Source organism: Accipiter gentilis, chromosome 17 (genome assembly GCF_929443795.1).
Source record: "Accipiter gentilis chromosome 17, bAccGen1.1, whole genome shotgun sequence".
In the NCBI taxonomy this organism is placed as follows: domain Eukaryota; kingdom Metazoa; phylum Chordata; class Aves; order Accipitriformes; family Accipitridae; genus Astur; species Astur gentilis.
This window is the reverse complement of record NC_064896.1, coordinates 28,593,044-28,613,246: the sequence shown is the minus strand read 5'-3', so window position 1 is coordinate 28,613,246 and position 20,203 is coordinate 28,593,044. Positions and strand designations below refer to the sequence as shown.

The 20,203-nt window shown below is 68.5% G+C and overlaps 2 protein-coding genes across 7 annotated transcripts; one reads left to right on the top strand and one right to left on the bottom strand.

Moving 5' to 3' along the window:
• Positions 1–290: 290 nt before the first annotated feature.
• On the bottom strand, positions 291–20,067 carry LOC126046880 (beta-adrenergic receptor kinase 1). 6 transcript variants are annotated; one of them, XM_049819823.1, is made up of 33 exons: positions 19,507–20,067; positions 17,747–17,823; positions 16,992–17,065; positions 16,564–16,665; positions 16,185–16,259; positions 15,618–15,679; positions 15,256–15,307; positions 14,791–14,882; positions 14,291–14,390; positions 14,079–14,157; positions 13,795–13,925; positions 13,272–13,366; positions 13,088–13,195; positions 12,942–13,008; positions 12,260–12,360; positions 12,058–12,124; positions 11,880–11,975; positions 11,628–11,790; positions 11,375–11,511; positions 6,058–6,193; positions 5,825–5,949; positions 5,423–5,468; positions 5,170–5,313; positions 4,595–4,784; positions 4,312–4,378; positions 4,143–4,224; positions 3,544–3,605; positions 3,313–3,443; positions 2,510–2,667; positions 2,287–2,433; positions 1,693–1,856; positions 1,505–1,584; positions 305–1,109 (listed from the first exon to the last, which is right to left on the bottom strand). In XM_049819823.1, exons 1-33 carry the CDS (start codon positions 19,617–19,619, stop codon positions 860–862), a joined length of 3,573 nt encoding a protein of 1,190 aa, XP_049675780.1. In that variant the 5' UTR covers positions 19,620–20,067; the 3' UTR covers positions 305–859. The 6 variants fall into 6 exon arrangements, 5 of the variants coding, with proteins under 5 accessions (XP_049675781.1, XP_049675782.1, XP_049675784.1 ...); XR_007508460.1 differs by having other exon boundaries at positions 1,058–1,109; positions 2,287–2,390; positions 19,507–20,050; XM_049819824.1 differs by lacking the exons at positions 14,291–14,390; positions 15,256–15,307; positions 15,618–15,679; ... (3 more) ...; positions 17,747–17,823; positions 19,507–20,067 and having other exon boundaries at positions 291–1,109; positions 14,791–14,869.
• LOC126046881 (uncharacterized) lies at positions 17,843–19,331 on the top strand. Its single transcript, XM_049819828.1, has 2 exons — positions 17,843–19,017; positions 19,120–19,331. The coding sequence occupies exons 1-2, from the start codon at positions 18,169–18,171 to the stop codon at positions 19,240–19,242; spliced, it is 972 nt and encodes a 323-aa protein (XP_049675785.1). The 5' UTR covers positions 17,843–18,168; the 3' UTR covers positions 19,243–19,331.
• Positions 20,068–20,203: the final 136 nt, after the last annotated feature.

The following is a 20,203-nucleotide window of genomic DNA, read 5'->3' as shown; positions in this document are numbered from 1 at the left end:
AAATTGAATCAATTAAGGCTGGGAGAAGGAATGGGGGCACAGGGCCAGATTTTGGGGGGGGGGGTGTCAAAAAGGAGGAATCCCACCAGTGCCACCCACACGCCCCATCACCTGGGCCCCACCCTTCCTGCAAGCTCCACCCCTTTCCCCAGGCTCCGCCCCCCCGGGCCATCCCACCCACCACCCTACCAGGCACAGTCTGCACACATCCATGTATATATATATATATATATGTATATGTATATGTACATACATCCAGGCCCCCCCGGCCCCCCCCCCACTGCCACCGAGGGATGAGACTTGGGGGTTCCTGCCTGGCCCCGCAGCCCCCAGCACCGGGGTGCCTTTAACCAGGGGTCACGCGCGTCCCCCGGGGACCCCCGGGGTCCGTCCTGCCCCTCGTGGGGCCAATGTACAACATCGAAGAGAAGGGGTGGGGGGGGTCCCTAGGGTGGGGGGGTCCTGGGGATAGGGGGTATCCCTGGGGTGGGGGTCCCCAGATTAGGGTCCCTGGGCTGAGCTTTGAGCCTGGCGGGAGGGGATCCCCGGATCGGGGGGTCCCGGGGGTAGGAGGATCCCTGGATCAATTCCCCCCCCCACTATACTGGGGGGGCTGCGCCCCCATCGGGGGGGGCGTCCCTGGCACGGGGGTGCCACCCCGGCACCGGCTGATCCCCAGGCAGGCCCGTGCCCGAGTCGGGGTGTCCCGGTGCGGGACGGTGGCCACGCCGGACCGTCCCGGCGCGAGGCCGTGCTTGGCGGTTCCCGGGCGAGGCGGTACCGGCGGGACCGTCCCTGTCCTCGTGTGGGGTGTCCCCCACGCGGGACCGTCCCTGTCCCCGCGCGGGACGCCCCGGCGCTACTTGTCGGTGAGGGAGAGACGCAGGATGCGCTGGAGTTCCTCGTCTTCCTCCCGCCGACGCCGTTCCCGCTCTTCCTGCTCCCGCTCCGAGAGCGCCATGGCCAACCGCAGCTGCTCCGCGAAGCTGCCGTAACCGGGGGGTGCCGGGGGGCTGCCGCCGCCGCCGCCGCCGGCCCCGGGGGGGCTGCCGGCTGCCGGGGGGTCGGCGCTGGGGCCGGCCTGCAGCAGCATGCTCTCCTGCAGGGCCCTGCGAGGAGAGGCGTTGGTGGCCACGCCCCCCGCGGAGGCCACGCCCACCCCGCCCCACCCCCCAACGGCCACACCCACTTCACACCTGGGCTGGAGAGCCACACCCCTCTCCACGCATCCCACCCGTCTGCTAGCCACACCCACGCCTGTCGTTAGCCACGCCCATTATGACCACACCCTCCGGGGACCGGGATGCCCCTCCCCATAGGGCCCCTCCCCTCTAGGCTACACCCTCCGGGCCCCCTCCCCTCTGCCCCACCCTGACACCTTTAAGGCACCTCCCCTCCCGCCTGGCCCCGCCCCAGGCAGGGTGGGTGGGGCAGTCTCAGGCCCCACCCCAGATGGAGTGGGCGGGGTGTTCTCAGACCACGCCCCCGGTGGGCAGCACCTCACCGCTCCAGCTGGAGGTCCTCGTCGTAGGGGGGCGGGTCGACGCCCGGGCGGGTGTTGGTCAGCGCCTCCCAAATGGTCACCTGCGGGGTAGGGCGGGGCTGAGGGGGCGGGGCCTGTGCCATGGAGGCGGGGCCTTTCCCCCCCGCAGAGGTGGGCGTGGTCAGGCGTGGGCGGGGCTCGGTCCCCACCTGGTCAGTCTCGGTGCCGGCGTCGAGCAGGCTCTGCTGGATGGCGAACTGCAGCAGGTCGTCGTCCTCGTCCCGCAGGGGCTCGCTGCGCCCCGCGCCCAGCACCGTGTACCCCGCCGGCACCTCGAACACCCCCGCCTCCACCTCGCACGGGAAGGGCCAGCCTGCCGCAACCGCCGAAGCGCGGCGTACCGTCAAGCACCCCCGCCGCGTCCCACGGCACCCCCGCCGCGTCCCACACCCACGGGCGCCCTGCGCCCCGAAGCACCCCGCAGCACCCTGCGCCCACCCTGTGTCCACGGAGGGCCCGCAGGCCCTGGCACACCCCCCCCCCCCCCCAGCCCCGACCCTCACGCCCCGCAGCACCTATCGCCCCGTGCCCAGGGGCAGCCCGGTGGTACCCAGCACCCCCAGCCCAGGGATCCCCCCCCCACCCGAGTGCCCAGCGCCCCGCACCCACAGAAACCAACCCTGGGAGGACCCCTGCCCCCCTGGCAGATCCTCAGCCCCCCAGGGAACCCCCCCATCCCACAGAACCCCCCCAGCCACATGTGCCCCCCTCCAGGGGACCCCCCCCATCTCTCCCAGCCTCACCTCTGGGGCCGGGGGGGTGGGTGCCGGGGGTCTGGGTGCCGGGGGGCTGGGTGGGGGCGCACACCCGCACGGAGCCCAGCGGCTGGTCGCACCCGCAGAGGTTGCTGAAGGTGATGCGGGCGTTGAGCACGTGGAAGAGGGGGATCTCTGGGGGTACAGGGGTCAGTGGCCCCGCCCCGGGATAGGCCCCGCCCTTGCCCCACCCTGCCGGCCCCGCCCTCACCAATCTTGACGGGGAAGCCGGGGGGCAGCTTGAGGGTGATGAAGTCGCGCAGTTTGGCGAAGTGGGCGTTGGAGATGGCCATGAGGTCAATGATGGGCGTCACCTGCTCCGCCAGCGACAGCGGGTGCTGCTCGCACAGCCACAGCGTCGCCTTGAACCTGCCCGGGCACCGGTGTGGGCACGGGAACCCTGCCAGTGCCACGTCCCCTGGGACCCCGTTAACACCCGCGTGGATCCTGACACCCAGTGCCATGTCCCCTGGGACCCCGTCACCACCCGCGTGGGTCCTGACACCCAGTGCCACGTCCCCTGGGACCCCGTCACTACCCGCGTGGATCCTGACACCCAGTGCCACGTCGCCTGGGACCCCGTCACCGCCCCCGTGGGTCCTGACACCCAATGCCACGTCCCCTGGGACCCCGTCACCACCCCCGTGGGTCCTGACACCCAGTGCCACGTCCCCTGGGACCCCGTTAACACCCGCGTGGATCCTGACACCCAGTGCCACGTCCCCTGGGACCCTGTCATCACCCGCGTGGATCCTGACACCCAGTGCCACGTCCCCTGGCACCCTGTCACTGCCCCTGTGGGTCCTGACACCCAGTGCCCTGTCCCCTGGGACCCCGTCACCGCCCCCGTGGGTCCTGACACCCAGTGCCATGTCCCCTGGGACCCTGTCACCACCCCAGGTGCCCTGCCACCCCGGTGCCACATCCCAGGGGACCATGTCACCACCCCCAGGAGTTTTGCCATCCCGGTGCCACGTCCCTGGCACCGTGTCCCCCCCGGGGTGGTGGCCTCACCTCTGCACCTTGCTGGACATCTCGATGGGGCGCCCGATGTTGCGGGTCTCCAGGTCGAAGTGGGGGTCGAAGTATTCCTCGGGGGTGATGGCGGTGGGGTTGGTGGGGCTGGCAGCCTGCAGCACGGGCGCCTGCGGTGACACCGGCACCGCTCAGCCCTGCCCGCGGGGTCCCTCACCCCCCTCCCCGGGGAGGGTGGGGGGGGGGGACCCCCCCACCCCGGCCACTCACCCCGTTGTGGGTGCCGTGCTGCTGCGCGATGCCCAGGAAGGAGTGGAAGGGGGTCTTGGAGCCTGGCCGAGGAGAGAGGGGAGGTGCAGCGGGGCGGCGTGGGCAGGGGGCACGGCACCCCCGTGTCTGCCCGGGCTGTCACGGGTGACACCCCGCACCCACGCTGTCCCACGCCTGACGGGTGACACCCCACACCCACCGTGTCCCACGCCTGACGGGTGACACCCTGCACCCACCATGTCCCACGCCTGACGGGTCACAGCCTGCAGAGTGTCCCACCTCTGATGGGTGACACCCAGCACCCACGGTGTCCCACGCCTGATGGGTGACACTCCCCCCCCACCCAGGGGCCCCACGCCTGACACGTGTCACACCCGGCACCCGCAGCATCCCACGCCTGACGTGTCGCACCCCACGCCCGCAGTGTCCCACGCCTGACGGGTGACGACCCACGTGCTGTCCCACCCAGCACCCGACGCCTGACACACGTCCCACCCAGGAAAGGGGTGGGCCTTGCACTAGGGGGCGGGCCTTGCACCAGGAGGGGGGGCGTGTCCCTGCTGTGGTCAGGCTCCCTGATTGGCCGATGGGGCTGTCACCTTTGCTGCGTGACTTGTCCTGGTCGGAGAGGTGCTCCGTCCTTGTCTTGGTGACCAGCTCCACGTTGCTGGCGCTGTACACCTGCCGGGGGACAGGATGAGCCCCGCCGGGCACCGGAGGGTCTCCCCCGGTGTCGTGTCCCCCCCGCCCCAGCCCCGCCGTGCCTACTTTGGCCTCGTAGCCGCTGACCACCTCCATCTTCTCCGAGCGCCAGCCCCAGATCCCCGACTTGTTCCTGGGGAGGGGGAAAGCCGTCAGCTCCCCGCACGCCCTCTTGCACAAGCGTTTCCTTCCCCTTCGCCCGCGGTTCCCCCGGGCGAGCCCTCGCACGGCCCCTTCCCGCTACGTGGTGCCCACCCCCCCCCCCCCCCATCTCCATGCCAGGGGTCCACCACATGCCCCCCCCCCGCCACCATTGCCCCCCCAGCACCCTCCCGGGGTGTCGGCCCACCGCTCAAAGGCGATATTCCTGGTGTCGAGGTGCGTGGAGACGATGGGGGACGTCAGCCGCCCGGCCACGTGTTCCTCCGAGGGCTGCATGGCCGCCAGCAGCAGGTCGGGCTCGTGCAAGGCCAGGGCCAGCGTCTCCGTGTAGACCACCTGCTTGTCGTGGTCCACCTCCATCACCACCGCCCCTTCGTCTGCGCAACGGGGACGCGGGTCAGCGCCCACCCCGGCACCCGCATCTGTCCCGGGGCTGGCACCCAGTGGCACCCCGACACCCCTGAGCCCGGGGGTCGCGGCATCTCAGGGGTATCTCGGGCCTTGGGGAGGGGGGTCCCGGTGTGGAATTGGGGGTCCCTGAAGGCGACTGAGGTCCCTGGTGCGCGTTTGTGGGGGGGGTGAGGTGGTCCCCAGCACTGCTGGAAGGGGGAACTGGGGTCCCCAGGGGGTTCCTAGGGGGGAATTGGGGCCCTTACATGGGAGTACCGATAGCGCACGGGGTCTGGGGGGATCCCCAGGGTCACTGGAGGGTCCCTGAGGGTATTTGGGGTGCCAGGGTGTCCCGCGGGAGCCGGAGCTGACCTTCCCCCTTGAAGATGTAGCTGCGGCGGCCGCGCTGCCACGTCATGTGCTCGAAGCCCAGCAGCGTGGTGTCAACCCGCAGGCTCTCGCCCCGCTTCCAGACGCGGTAGACGTCGCTGGGGCACACCTTGGAGACCAGCGGCACTGCGGGCACGCGCGTCCCGTCAGCGCCACGGCGGGGAAGGGTGCGGGGTCGGAGGGGGGCACCCCTCCGGTCCCCGGTCCCGTGGCCCCCTCACCCAGCCCCGCTCACCCCAGCTGGTGAACTCCCACTTCATCTCCACGTAGAAGTCGGATGCCTGGAAGAGACGAGGGGGTCACGGAGCAGTCTGGAGGGGCTGGAGGAGCGGGGGGGATCTCTGCTGGGATCACTGGGGAGATGGGGAGTCTGGGGGGGCAGGGAGGGGGGTCCCTACTGGGGTCCTGGGTGGGGATCAGGGGGACCTGGGAGAGCGGGGTCTTGGGTGGGGGCCCAGTAGGGAAGGATGAGCAGGGGGTCCCCAAGGAAAAAGAGCTCATGGAGAAGACGGAGGTCCTGGCGAGACCTGGGGGGGTCCAGGGCCTCCCCACTCCCCCTCCCGGCCCCCAGACTGGTGGCACCCCAGTCCTGGGGGGCAGATGCCCACCCGCTGCCCACCCCGGGGCAGTGCCGTACCCGGCGCAGTTTGCTGAGCAGTTCGGGGATGCCGGCGAGCCGCCGCGTCGCCCGCTGGTAGTCGCGGTACTGGAGCACCAGCTGCACCATCTCGGGGTCCCCCGTGCTCACCGCCTCCTGCAGCACTGGGGCACGGGGCACCCTCAGCCGGGCACCGCCAGCACCCGCGCCCGCTGACGGTGCCTCCCACACACCGGTGCCGCCGGCGGCGGAGGGTCCCCGTGCCCGCGTACCAGTCCAGCCGTTGGCGTTCTCCCGGCCCACGTTGGCGTTGTGCCGCAGCAGCACCCGCACCGACTCCAGGTGGCCCAGGGACACGGCCAGCTCCAGCGGGGTCCGGCCGCGGGGGTCCGTCAGCTCCACGTCGTGCTGCGTGGACAGGCAGGGTCACCGCCGCCGGCCTGGGGTACCCCGGGCACCCCACACCCTCCCAGTGCCCCCTCCAAAACCCCATCCTGGCACAGCCCCGGGCCCTGTCCTGGCACCCCGGTGCTGGTCCGTGGCCCCCCATCCCTGGGGCCCTGTCCCCTCGTCCTGCCCCGGTCCCTGATCCGCCTGCGCCGGTTGACCAGCCCCCCGGGGTGCCCCCTTGTTCCCAAGGCCCAGTGCCCCCAGTCTCCCAGTTCCCCTCTATCTCCAGTGCTCCCAGTCCCCTCGGATCCCAGTACCCCTGTCCCAGCGCCACCAGCCCCCGCAGTGGTCCCAGTGCCCTCAATTTCCCAGCCCTCTCTTTTCCCAGTGCCCCCCTACCTCAGAGCCCCCAGTCTCCCTGTACCTCCAGTGCTCCTGTCCCAGTGCCCGCTGTACGCCAGTCCCAGCACTCCCAGTTGCTTCCAACCCCGTGGTGCTACAGTCCTGTTGTACCCCAGTGTCCCCAGTCCTCCCAGTGGCCCCAGTCCCTCCAGCGCTCCCAGTCCTCCAGTCTCCTGTGGCCCCAGTCTCTCCTAGTGCTCCCAGTCCCCCCAGTTTCTCCAGTCCTCCCAGTGCTTGCAGTGCTCCCGGTCCTCAGTGCCCCCAGTGCTCCCAGTCCCCTAAGTCCTCCCATTGCTCCCAGTCCTCTAGTCCTGCCGTCCCTCCAGTGTTCCCAGTCCTCCCAGGGCTTGCAGTGCTCCCAGTCCCCACTGGCCTCAGTCCACCCAGTGCCCCCAGTGCCCCCAGTCCCCCTAGCCCCTCCAGTCCTCCCAGTGCTCCCACTCCCCACTGCCCTCAGTCCCCCTAGCCCCTCCAGCGCTCCCAGTCCTCCCAGTCCCTCCCAGTCCTCCCAGTCCCTCCCAGTGCTTGCAGTGCTTCCAGTCCCCAGTGCCCCCAGTCCCCCCAGCCCCTCCAGTCCCCCCAGTCCTCCCAGTCCCTCCCAGTGCTCCCACTCCCCCCTGCCCCCAGTCCTCCTAGCCCCTCCAGCGCTCCCAGTTCCTCCCAGTGCTTGCAGTGCTCCCAGTCCCCACTGGCCTCAGTCCACCCAGTGCCCCCAGTCCCCCCAAGTGCTCCCAGTCCCCCTAGCTCCTCCAGTCCCCCAGTGCTCCCATGCCCCACTGCTCCCAGTCCCCCTAGCCCCTCCAAGTCCTCCCAGTCCCTCCCAGTGCTCCCACTCCCCGCTGCCCCCAGTCCTCCTAGTCCCTCCAGTGCTCCCAGTCCTCCCAGTGCTCCCACTCCCCACTGGCCTCAGTCCCCCCAGTGCCCCCAGTCCCCCTAGCCCCTCCAGCTCTCCCAGTGCTCCCACTCCCCACTGCCCCCAGTCCCCCCAGTCCCCCCAGCCCGGGTCCCCCATTCTCCCCCCCCTCCCCAGCTCCCACTGCCCCTCGCATCCCTCTCCCTACCCCCCCCACCCCCCCGCCCCCCCCCCCTACCCCCCATTTCCCCACGCAGCTCCCGGTGCCGGCGGGTCCCCGCCGCTCCCCTCCGCTCCCCCGGCCGCCGGGCGATGGCGGGGTCCGGGGCTGCCCCCCCCCCCCCTCCGGTGCCGGTTCCCCCCCCCCGCCGCCGGTGCCGGCGCCCACCGTGCCGGAGCGCAGGGCGCTGTCCAGCGCCTGGTGCCGGTTGTGCCAGACGAGGCGGTGCAACGGGAAGGTGTCGGCGGGCCGGGCCATCCCGCCACCATGTCCCCGGGGCCGCGCCGGGGCAGCGGGCGGGCGGGCGGGCGGACGGGCCGCAGCGCCGGGGCCTGCCCGCAATGGCTGCGCGCGCGGGGGCGGCGGCGGCGGCGGCAGCGGCGGCGGCGGCGGCGGCGTCGCAGCGCGGCGGCGCGGGGCGGGGCCGGCACCGGGGACGGCGGACGGGGGGCACCGGCACCCGGAACCGGCACCGGCTACGGGGTGGGGGGGGGAGGACGGACACGCAGGACGCCGCTACCGGCACCCGGAACCGGCACCGGCTACTAGGGGGGCAGGCAGGACCCCGCTACCGGCACCGGGCACGGCGGACGGGGGCGCCGGCACCGGCTACGGGGACCGGAGGGGATGTGGGGGGGACGCAGGACCCCGCTACCGGCACCGGGCACCGCGGCGAGGGGCACCGGCGACGGGGTGGGAGGGGACGCAGGACCCCTCTACCGGCACCGGCTACTGGGGGGGGGGGCGGCACGCAGGACCCCGCTACCGGCACCGGGCACGACGGCCGGGGTCAGCGGTGCCCGCTTCTCCGGAACATCCCGCGCCGAGCACCGGCGACCAGAATTACCAGCGGGTCCCGAGCAGGGAGTGCCGGGCACCGGGTCTGGCCCGCCCCGGGGACCCGTTATACCCCGCACCTGCCCCCGGTAGCGGGGGGCTGTCCCCGGCATCTCCTCCTGGGGTACCCCCGCGGCTCCCTTCCCCTTTCATGGCCCGGAACCTCAGCCCCGCAGTGGGAATCCGGGACCACCGTGCACCGGGGTTACCCCCATCCCATCCCATCCCATCCCATCCCATCCCATCCCATCCCATCCCATCCCCAGCCCCGTGCAGTGCTGACACTCCCGGGAAGGTGGTGGTGGTGTGGGGTCCGGGAAGGGCTGCGGAGCCCGGCCCCCCCTCACTGGGGTTGCCCCCCACCCGCCTTGGGCAAGGGCGGTTGTTTTACTCCTTCCCACGGCGGCGGAACCGGAGATTCCCACGGAGGCCCCGCCGGACCGCAGGAATGCCGAAACACCGGCCCGGTGCGCCTCACCCACCCCCGGGACGTGCCGCCCGCGCAGGGTGCGGGCGGGGGGGGGGGGGGGTGCTGCCTGCAGGCAGGGTGCGGGCAGGGGGGGGTGCTGCCTGTACAACCCTGCGGCAAGGGGACGGCCAAGGTCACCCGCGGGGAGAGCGCAGGAACCGGGGGGGGAACCCGACCCCCAGCACCCACCGCTGCCCCGGGACCCCCACCCTGCAGGGCACGGGGACAACCCCCACCCGCACCCCTGTATGTCCCCGAAGTGCCAGCGTGCTCGTGGGGACACACACACACACACACACACACACACACACACACACACACACACGCAGGCAGCCCCCGTACCCACATCACCAGAGGTGACAGGGGGACGGTGCCTCTAAGCGGGTACGGGGACATCTCTGCCACCCCCGTGATGAGGAAGAGCCGGATGGTGTTTTTCCAGATTTTTATTATAAAAACTTTTTTTTTTCTTGTGAGTTTTTTTTGTTTTGTTTTGTTTTTTGTTTTTTTTTTTTTTGCATTCTCACATCTCTGCTCATTAAAATCTCATTCACCAATGGCCCCAGCCCTGTCCAGTGCCACCCTCTGCCCACCCCAGCCCCTGCAGCAGACCCACCGGAGACCAATATTTACAGATGCTGCCAGGGACTGGGGTGGGCAGAGGGTGGGGGGCCGAGGGGGACACCCTGCCCCTGTGCCCACCGGCCAGGGAATGGGGCCAGCATCACATGAGGCTGATTTGAGGGGTGTAGGGGGGGGTCCCACCTGGCCAGCCACCCTGTGCCCCCCAGCTGGGCACTGCCACCCCACAGCTTGGGGGGGGACGGAGGCAGGGGGTGCCCTACTTGCCCAGGGTGGCTGGCAGGAGGGTTAGGGGCACAGCCAGGGGCTGGGGGGCACAGGGGACTCATGGCACAGTATTTACAGGGGATGCCCCTGGGCACGCACACTCTCACCCACACACACACACACACACACACCAAGGACTTGGCACCCACACGACGGGCACCGGGGCACGTCGGCTCGTAGGGAGGTGGGGGCAAAGGCTACGGGTGAGAGGAGCTGGCCGGTTCCCTGCCCGGCCGGAGCTGGGCACCCACCTGCCCCAATTTGGCACACACAGCGGTGGCGAAGCGGGCGGGCACGGAGAGGGGGCGCAGGGGCTGCCTTCATCTTAGCCGGAGAGTTCGTAGAGGATTTGGGGGGACACCGGGGAGAGGTGCTGAGCTGCGCCACGCGCCCAGCGCCAGCTCCGCACCGGAGGCTGGGCTGGACGGTCGACGCCGCAGCCGTGCCCCCCTCCGCACCCGGCGGGTGAGACCGGCACCAGGCGTCCTCCAACGCCCGGCCCGGGGACGACGAAAAGGAGTGGGGGCACGCGGGAACCCAACCCAATAAATTAGAGGCGGGGTGGGAAGGGGGGAAAGAGGGCACGCGGGCACGTCGGCACGCGGTCAGAGCCCGTTGGCAGAGCGCTGGATGAACGGCACTTTGCTGAGCTCCACCACGGGCGAGCGGGGCTTGTTCTGCATGCGCGGCACCCGCTGCAGCAGCTGCTGGGCCTGGCGCTGGGCGTCCCGCAGCTCCTTCCGCCACTGCACCAGCTCGGGGTCACTCTGTGCAGGGCAGGGCACGGGTCAGGCCGGGGGTCCCCCGGGGTGCCAGGGCAGGGTACAGGGTGGTCGGGGGCTCCCCGGGGTGCCAGGGGTCTGGGGTTGCCCCACGCTTTCTGTATTTGCACCCTGTGATGGCTTGGAGGGCTAAACGTGCAGGGCTACTGGCCAGCAGCCGGCAGGAGGACGCGGTTAGTGACCAGCAGGGGATGGCTAGTGATGGCCTGGAGGTGGCTAGCACCCAGCAGAGGGGATAGCTAGCAGCTAACAGGAGGTGGCGAGCACCCAGCAAGGTTTGGTTAGTGCCCAGCGGGAGCAACTGGCACCCAGGGAAGATGGCCAGCGAGCAGGAGGTGGCTAGCACCTGGCAGGGGTGGCTGGTGACCCCAGAGGGGATGGCTAGGTCCCAGCCGAGGCGGCCAGCCCCAGCGGGCGTTCTGGGGCACACTCACATCGCACTGCAGCACGAACTGCTTGCCACCGCGGATGCGGAGCAGGATGCACTTGCGCTCCTTCACCTGCGTCTCCTCCACCGAGTCGATTTCCTCCATGGTGAGCAGGGACTGCTGGGGGGACAGGCTCAGCCCGGCCCCCACCCCCAGACCTCCGTGTCCTCACCAAAGTCCCCCCAAGCCCCCACACCCCTTGCAGCGCCACGCCTGCTTGTGCACATCCCTCACCCCACGTGCCCGCTGTGCCTGGCACACTCTGATGTCCGCCAGCGCCGAGGTGCGCCTGCTGAGCACCGTGCTCACCCCGCACTGCCTTGTGCCCCCCCCCCAACCTCGCCCCGTGCCCGCCTTACCGGAGACTCGCCCTCCCCACGCCACTCGAGGCGGTTGGGGAAGAGGTAGAAGTAGCGGCGCTGCCACTGCGTCAGGAAGGGGTTGCCCAGCTTGGCCATGTACCCGTGCATGATGCAGTCCTTGCCCATGGCGTACTCTGTGCCCACCGCGCCGGGGAGAGGCAAGGTCAGCCCAGGGCACGGCCATGGGGCCAGGCAGAGCTGGGGGGCTGTCGGGAGGGGGGGGACCTGAGGGACACCTGGCCCCACTCACCCTCCTCGTGGCCCAGCTGCTTGTTCTTGGCCTTCTTGCGAGCCTCCAGCTTGTCGGTGTCGGCGTTGACGGCTTCGAAGACGGTCTCCGTCACCTCCTGCTGCCACCGCTCGGAGATGGTGAGCGGGAAGTTGCGGTACAGCTCCTGGTCACTCTCCAGCAGCTGGCAGGCAGGGAAGCAGGCAGGAATCGCCGGTCAGGGGCTGCCTGCCACCCCTGCCCTCCCACCGCTCGGCCCCTCTGTCCCGGTACCTTGATGCCCTTCGTGTCCTCCTCATCGAAGGAGCCAATGTCAAAGGCGTCAGCCGCATTCACCTCACCACGGGGCGGGATCAGGGGCGGCGGGTACTGCAGGGGGGAAAGGGGTTTTAGAGGGGTGGCTGCCCGTGCCCCCGTACCCCTTCCCATGCCCTGGTGTCGTGTCCCTCACCTTCTGCAGGAAAACCATCTGCCAGTCCAGGCCCTTGAAGAAAGGCTCCTCCTTCACCTCCTGAGCCCTGGGGAGCAAGGTGGCGTGAGCGCTGCAGGCTCCTGGCTGCAGCCCCGGGGCCAGGGTGCTGCGCCAGCATGACCTCCTTCCCTGCCTTTCTGCCCCAGCCCCGTGCACCATCCCGGCGCCCACCGGGACTTACCCGCGCCCCATGCAGCCCAGCCGCCGGTTGACATCTCGCTGCAGCAGCCCCTCGAGCAGGGAGCGCAGCTCAGGGGAGAAGGAGTCTGGCAGCTCGACAGCCTGCAGGAGAAGGCATGGTCGCTCACATCGTGAGCACACGAGCACCAAGGCACACATGTGTATGGGGACAGGGATGTGCACAGATATGCGCACGTGTGCACAGACACACACAGACCCACATATGTACAGGATACACGCAGGGAGATGTGCACACACCTACACGTGCACCAGAGCGCACACACGTGCAATGTGCACACCCAGTCCTGTGCAAGCACATACACACGGATATGTGTGTGCACACACCAGGCACACAAGCACACAGCAGCTCACACGTGTGAACACCACACAGATGTGTGCATGGACAGCACGAAGACACTGCAAACACCCCCCTGACACGTGTGTGTGAACACAAACACGCCCACATGCAGACACCCACTTGCACACACGCACATGTCATTCTGCACACACATATGCACACACATAGAGATGGGCATGAACACACACTCCAGGTGCTGCTCACCTGCAGGGACCGGTTGTCCCTGGCCCCCCACACACACACCATGTGCCCCCCCCAGGACCTGTCCATGCCTGTCTCAGCCCTCCCTGGTACACGGAGCAAAAGCTGGGGTGCCCGAACTCACCATAGTGAGGGTCATACGGTCGATCTCATGCTTGTCTTTGGTCTTGTGCTGCCGAAAGGGGCTGTGCCTGTGGCCACGAGGGGAGAAGGGAACTCAGTGGTGCCCACCCATGCCCGCCTCGAGCCTACCCGTGCCTGCACACTCACCCCCGGAGCAGCTTGAAGAGCATGCAGCCCAGCGAGAACCAGTCGGCGCTGCTGTCGTACGCCACCCCTTTCTGCAGCACCTCTGGAGCCATGTACCCATGGGTGCCCCTGTGGGGGCACAGAGCAGGGTCAGAGACCGTGCCAGGCAGGCGGGCAGGGCGGGCAGGGGCGCGGGCACACTCACACACTGGCATGGGGCTTCTTTTTGGAGAAGTCGCAGGCCAGGCCCAGGTCTGAGATGCGGACGTGCCCAAACTCATCCAGGAGGATGTTTGCCGGCTGCCGAGACATCATGTCACCCCTGAGCCCAAGCGCTGCCCGTGGGCACTGGGAAGGGGCAGTGAGGCTGGGGGTGCCCACATGGGTCAGGCTGGGGTGCTCGGTGGGATTTGGAGGGGGTCCACAGGACTGAAGTGCCTGTGGGACTGGGAAGCACCAGTGGAGTCTCTAAGTGCCTCCCCGAGGTCTCAGGATGCCTGCGAGGTCCCAAGGGTGCCCATGGAGTCTGGGGGGGTTTCCACAGGGTAGGAGTGCCCACAGGGTCTGAGGGCTCCTGCAGGGTCTGTGGGTGCCTGTGACATCTGTGGGTGCCCACAGGGTCCTGGCAGAGGATTCTACAGGGCCCAGGGATGCCAATAGGGCTTCTAGACACCTGCAGGGTCCGAGGGTGCCCGAGATGTCTGCAGGGTGCCTGTGGAGTCAGTCACCTTTAGGTCGCGGTACACCACGAAGCGGCTGTGCATGTGCTCCAGGCCCAGGATTATCTCAGCCGCGTAGAACCTCATCTCTGCCTCCGAGAAGACGCCGTGCTGGGACAGGTGATAATGCAGGTCTCCCCCTGTGACAACAGGGATCTGTTGTCACCCTGGCACTGCCCTCTGTGCCTCAGGGACGGTGCGGGCAAGGGGCTTCAAGTCAGTGGCTCAGGTGAGCTGCAGCCCTGGGGGGACTGGGGATCAGCCACAGGGTCCCTCGGACCGGGGCCTCTCACCGTTCATGAGGTCGAGGATGAAGCTGAGCTTGTCGGGTGTGTGGAAGGCGTACGACATGCACACGATGAACGGGCAGTCCTAGCAGGAGAAACGGGATCACACAGTGCCAGCGGTGTCCCGTGGACACCCTCCTTCATTGTCCCTCTCCCCTTGCCCGTGCCACAGCCTGTAACCAGGGTGCCAGCCCTGCCCGGTGCCTGCCTCCCCTCACCCCGGTGCTGACGAGGGACAGCATGATGCGCTCGTTGAGGGCCAGGGTCTCGCCCTGCTTCATCTTGATGCGTTTCTTGTCCAAACACTTCATGGCATACCTGGGGGCAAAGAGTCCCTGAAGGGTCCTGCTGCTGCTCGTGGCCTTGGTGTCGCAGCCCGCCACTGCCCATGGCCACAGTGCCACGTCCCTCCAGTGCTACCGCCACATCACCACGGCCCTGCCCTGCCCACGGCCCCGGCAACTGCAGCCACGCCATCGCGTCCCTCCGCCGCTAGCACCTACAGCCACATCACCACATCCAGCTACCACCCACGGCCATGACATCCTTGTATCCCCCCTGAGACCCGTAGCCATGGCAATACTTCCGCAACCCCCTAACATCTGTTGTCACAGCAACACTGCTGCAGATGCCCTTGGGACCACCACCACAGCCCCAGTGCCCCCCCCGTTGCAGGCAGATCTCTCTGGACTCCCCGTGATGGAGTATCCCCTATTACATTTTGCCCGTATCCGCTTTCCGGCAGCCGTAGACCTCCCCGAAACCACCGCGGCCAATGATTCGGTGAACGCTGAAGTCGTTCATGGTGAGCTGGAGGGGGCGAGAAGGAGGTGGGGGTGAGCCTAGACGACACCTGGGTCCTGCAGCATCTGCCCTGCACCAAGAGCTACGCGTGTCCGTGATGGTGGGGGGTCCCACACCCTGCCTCGGTTTCCCTGGGTGAGGAACACGGAGGCTGCTCCACATGTCCCCTTGAGTGTGGGCAGGTGTGGGAGAGCCACCTGCGAGCGAGTGAAAGCCTGGGGGGTGTGCGAGGGTGCCTCTGTGGGGTGCTCGTCCGAGGGTACCCGTGCCAGCCCTAGTGAGCCCCTGGGCCGTGGCCTTGTCACTGTACCCACGTCCCCCTCCCTGGAAGTGCCCAGAGGTGCCCGGGTTGCCCCGAGGCGCAGGGGTCCCTGCTCACATGGATGTTCAGCTCCACGTTCTTCCACTGGCAGAACCGTGTGAACTTGTCGCTGCAATGAAGCACAGAGAGGACAAGAGTGGAGCCCCTGGAGAAACCCCCGCAAGACCCATCTTGGGGGCAGAAGGACCCCTTGGACTTGTCTGGAGAGAGGCAGCACCCCCCGCGACCCCTGTCTGGGAAAAGAGATACCCCGGGACAGACCTGGGGATGAGAAGAGTCCCCCGAGTCCCTGGTCTGGGGACAGACACCCCCGGAGCTCCTACCTAAGAAGGGACCCCTGGCCCCTCTCTGGGCCGGGAGACCCTGGTCCCCAGTGGGATGGGACACCCTGATCCGCGTGGGACTTTCCCCCATCTCACCTCTCAATGAATTTCTGGAAGATGCCCCCACGCAGGTTCTGGCAGATCTCCTCAATGTAGGGCTGGAGGAACACAAGGCTCAGTGCTGGGTCCCCAGTGCCACCCAGGTCACCCGTAGCCCTCAGGTCCCATCGTTATGTGTGGTCTTCTCCACCCCTGGGATTTCACATATCCCCACTGCCACCCTGCCACTGCCAGGCCCTTGGGGATGCTTCCGCTACCCAGGGTCACCTGAGTCTCTGGGGACCCTAATGTCACCACCCCTGGGGACCCCACTGTCACCCCAGGTCACCTCTACATCCATGCTCTGAGTCACCACCCTCTGAGGAGCCCCCAGTCTCCTAACTACCACCCCATGGGGACCACCAGCAATGCTCCTCACTCCCAACCTGCTGGGGACCCCTGCACCATCCCTTGGGGTCCCCATACCTTCTGGGACCCACCACCACCTTTAGGGGCCCCTGTCACCACCAGCCCCCAGCACCCTCTCACCAACCCCCCCTAAGGATTAACCCTCTGAGTACCAGAGGTGGCAGGGACCCCCTCTCTGTCCCGGGTGATGCCCACCTGGAAGAGGTCTGGGGGCACCTGCTTCTTGCTCAGGCGGCTCTGGACATGCTCCGTGGCACTCTTGGAGAAGGGCTGCAAGGCAAGACGGGACTGTGTCACCCTGGGCAGAAGGGATGGGGGCACAGGGGCAAGGCAGTCCCACAGGAGGCAGGCAGGTCTGCACAAGTGGGGGAACTCATGGAGGACCCCCATCCATAGGGCTGGGTCTGTGGCTCCCAGAACAAAGTCAATGGTGCTTTTGGAGCTCCCTCTGAAGACACTGGGTACCAGGCCTCCTAGGCACACTGTGTGCATCCCTCACCCGCTCTGGGGACCCCACCCTGGTACCTCACCCCACTGTAGTGCCGGCACAGCGCCTGCACAGCATGGCACTCACATGGGAGCAAGCCAGCAGCTCCTTCATGATGTAATGGTCAAAGATGTGGCGGCTCCGGACAGCTCGCTCCTCCTCCGAGTCCAGCTTCTCATACTTCTTGATCTGGCAAAGGCACAGCTCCCGTGGCAGAGGGGCACACCGCCCCCAGGCCTGCATTACCACGGGGAACAGCCCTCACCCAACACCGGGACTGGGTACGCCAGGAACCATGGCCCCAGCCCCTCTGGGTACCACCTCCCACGGGCACCCGATGGTTATCACGTCCCCTGGGTACCCAGGGCATCACCTCCCAGCCCCCTGGGCACTGTTGCCCTTGAGTACTCCGCAAGCTCTTGGTACCATGTCTGTAGGCCCTTTAGGTACCAAATCCTGCCCCCAACCCTCCTCATGAACATGGGGGTCCGTCCAGATGGGTCCCCCCATCTCACCTCCTCATAAAACTCCATCAGGGGTTTGGCCTCCTCTGCCTGGTTAAAGGCAAAGTCCCGGAAGAGCAGGTACCCTGGCAGGGACAGAGCCACAGTGTGAAAAGTGCCTGCCTCAGAGCAGGAGTGTGTGCCCCATAGCCCAGGCCAAAGGGCACAGGGATGTCCCCTGGGCCTGTCTGTCCCCACAGCCACCCCCATGCCAGGCTCGGGAAAGGGGAAGTGCCAAGCTGGGGACCGGCCAGGGTTTGGCAGCGAGGCAAGGACACCGGCTGGCATGGGGAGGAGCAGTGTGGTGCTATAGGGCACTATGGGGCAGGGGTGCAGAGGTGTAGCGAGGAGATTGGTGCAGTTGGGGAGCAACGGGGCAGGGGCACAGGCGGGCACTGCGGAGCAGGCTGCTGTGGGGCGGACGTGCCCGGAAACCGCCAGAGCCAGCAGGAGGAAGTGAGAGGCGCTTCCTGCCCTGGACGGTTAGCGCCGTGCTGGGGGAAGTGACGGGGTGGGGGACATGGGGTGGGGGATGTGGCGGCAGGGGTTGTGTCACGCAGTCCCCAGGCACCTCGGCCCAGCCTGGCCCCGTAACCCTCTGGCCATGCCAGGAGCAAAGGGGAATGGCCACAGCCACTACCACTGTCACAGCCGCCACCCGCGCTTGCCCAGGCACACGATGAGCGTCCCTGTGTTTGTTGGCGCTCATCCATGTGCCCTCCCCTGTGCCCCCCGTGGTCCCCACGGCTCCCGTGTCCCCGGCTCACCGATCTTCTGCGTGAAGATCTTGTCGAACGTCACCTCTCCCCGGTCCTCCAGGTACTTCTGCATGACGCTGCGGATGCTGGGGAGACAGCGGAGGGGCTCACCACCTCGCCTGCCCTGTGCCCCCTGGCAGCCCTCTGCTCCTGACACCCCCCTGCCCGCCCTGTACCCACTATACCCCTTCTCTCCTGATCCTCCTGTGTCCCCATGCTACCTCAAGCCCCGCTGGCACACACGTCCGCCCATCTTGTGTGTCACCCGCCCCCAAGTGTGACATGTTGCTGGGCCCCAGTAAGGGTCAGGCACAGGGCGCCCCACGTGCCGGGGTCCAAGGGAGGTTGGGGAGGGGAATACCCCAAAAAAGTCTCCCTGGTGCCTGGCAGCGAAGGCACAGGAAGGCATTAGGGGTTGGGACCAGGGCCACATGCCTGGATCCCCTCCTGCTCCCCGGGGAAGAGCGGGGCAGTGCATGCCCACACGTGCAGGGCTGCGCGTGTATCAGGAGCGCAGGGCCCAGGTGGTGTGTGCTGGGCTGCGCTGCGGGTGTCGCATCAGGCTGCTGCGCAGGGTGCCTGTGCGCTGTGCCGTCCACCGCCCGCGCCCCGTGCACGGCGTGCTGCGCTGCCACGTGCCACGCCGCATTCCGTGCGGCGTGTGTTGTGCCACGTTGGCTGCTACATCGTGCTGCGTGGGTCCGGCAGCGGCGGCATGTGCGCTGGGCTGCACGCGGGGTCGGCGCAGGCTGGGTGTGCAAAGGGAAGTTGTGAAGTGGGTTGCGTGGGCAGGAGGGGGGCTGTGTGCGCGAAAGCGACACAGGCGTGGGGGCGGCGTGTGCAGCGGGGAGCACCACAACTCCGCGTGTGCGTGTGTGTATACACAGGGCAGGCAGAGATCCTGCGTGTGCCGATGTACACTGTGCGTGCACGTGCAAAGGACACAGGTGTGCGCACACAGCTCCGCCCAACCTCGCAGCACTCTGCACATGTGTACACGTGCGTGTGTACACACACAAGTGCATAGCTGCAGGAGGGCACGGGCACAGATGCGGGCGCGCCTGGCCGGAGTGGTGCGTGCCAGGACGGAGCGTGGGTCCGTCCGGTATGCAGGGGGCACGCACGGACTGTGTGTCGGGAAAAGCATCCGTCCATGTCCGGGCAGGATGCGTGTGCACGCCCAGGCAGGTGCGTGCGGGCTGGGTGCCTGTGTACACAGGCGCGCAGGGGTGTGCGCCGGGGATGTTTGTGCACGGGAGGAGTTTGCTCGTGCTCAGGAGGTGCTCGTGCACGGGAGATGGTTGTGCACTGGGGATGGTTGTGCACAGGAGGTGTTCGTGCACGGGAAATGGTTGTGTGCCGGGGATGGTTGCGCACAGGAGGTGTTCGTGCACGGGAGATGGTTGTGCGCCGGGGATGTTCGTGCACCGGGGATGTTTGTGCACACGCCAGCGTGCCTGCCTGAGTCGGCGGTGCGTGTGTGTGCCGTACCGGCAGCGGGGTGAGCGGGGGGGTTGTGTGTGTGTGTGTGTGTGTGTGTGTGCCCGGTGCGGCGGGGCCGGTGCCGCCGTGGCCCTTCCCGGCCGCCTCCGGGCAGCCGGCTCGGGGGCCAGGCCCGCGGTGCGCCGGGACAAGGGGAACCGGGCCAGGGCCGCCGGAGGAGGAGGAGGAGGAGGAGGAGGAGGAGGAGGAGAGGGACCGGGGGGGTGGCGGGTGGGGGGCTGCGGCCGGCCCGGCGGGCGGAGGGGCGGAGAGCGGCGGGGCCTCACCTGGGCTCGGGCAGGAGGATCCTCTTGCTGGCGCGGGCGGCGGGCGCGGCGCGGCTCTTCTCCATGGCCATCAGGTAGCTCACGTCCGCCAGCACCGCCTCCAGGTCCGCCATCTTGCGCCGCGCCGCCGGCCCCGCCGGCCCCACCGCCCACCGCCGCCGGACCGGACCCGGACGGACCCGGAACCGGAACCGGGACCCGGAACCGGAACCGGGACGCGGACCTTCCCCCTCCGCTCCGGGACGCGGACCCGGCCCGCGGGAAGCCCAGGCGGTGGCGGCGGCGGCGGCGGGGGACGCACCTCAGCGGCGGGGGGCCATGGCGGGCGGGGACGGCCTGAGGGAGCGCGTGGCCCGTGCGCGTGGCCCCTGCGACAGGCGGCGCTGCCGCCCCGGGCCGGAGCGGGGAGGGGCGGAGCCTGGGGCGGGGGCGGGGCCCGGGGGACCGCCCTTCCCGCCGCCCCGCCCACCCGGGCGTGGCCCGGGCGCCGGCGGGAGCGTGTGTGACACTGTGTGTGTGTGTGTGTGTGTGTGTGTGTGTGTGTGTGTGTGTGTGTGTGTGTGTGTGACATCATGTGTGCGTGACATCGTGGGTGTGTGACGCTGTGGGTGTGTGTGTGACATCATGTGTGCGTGACATCGTGGGTGTGTGACACTGTGGGTGTGTGTGTGACATCATGTGTGCGTGACATCATGGG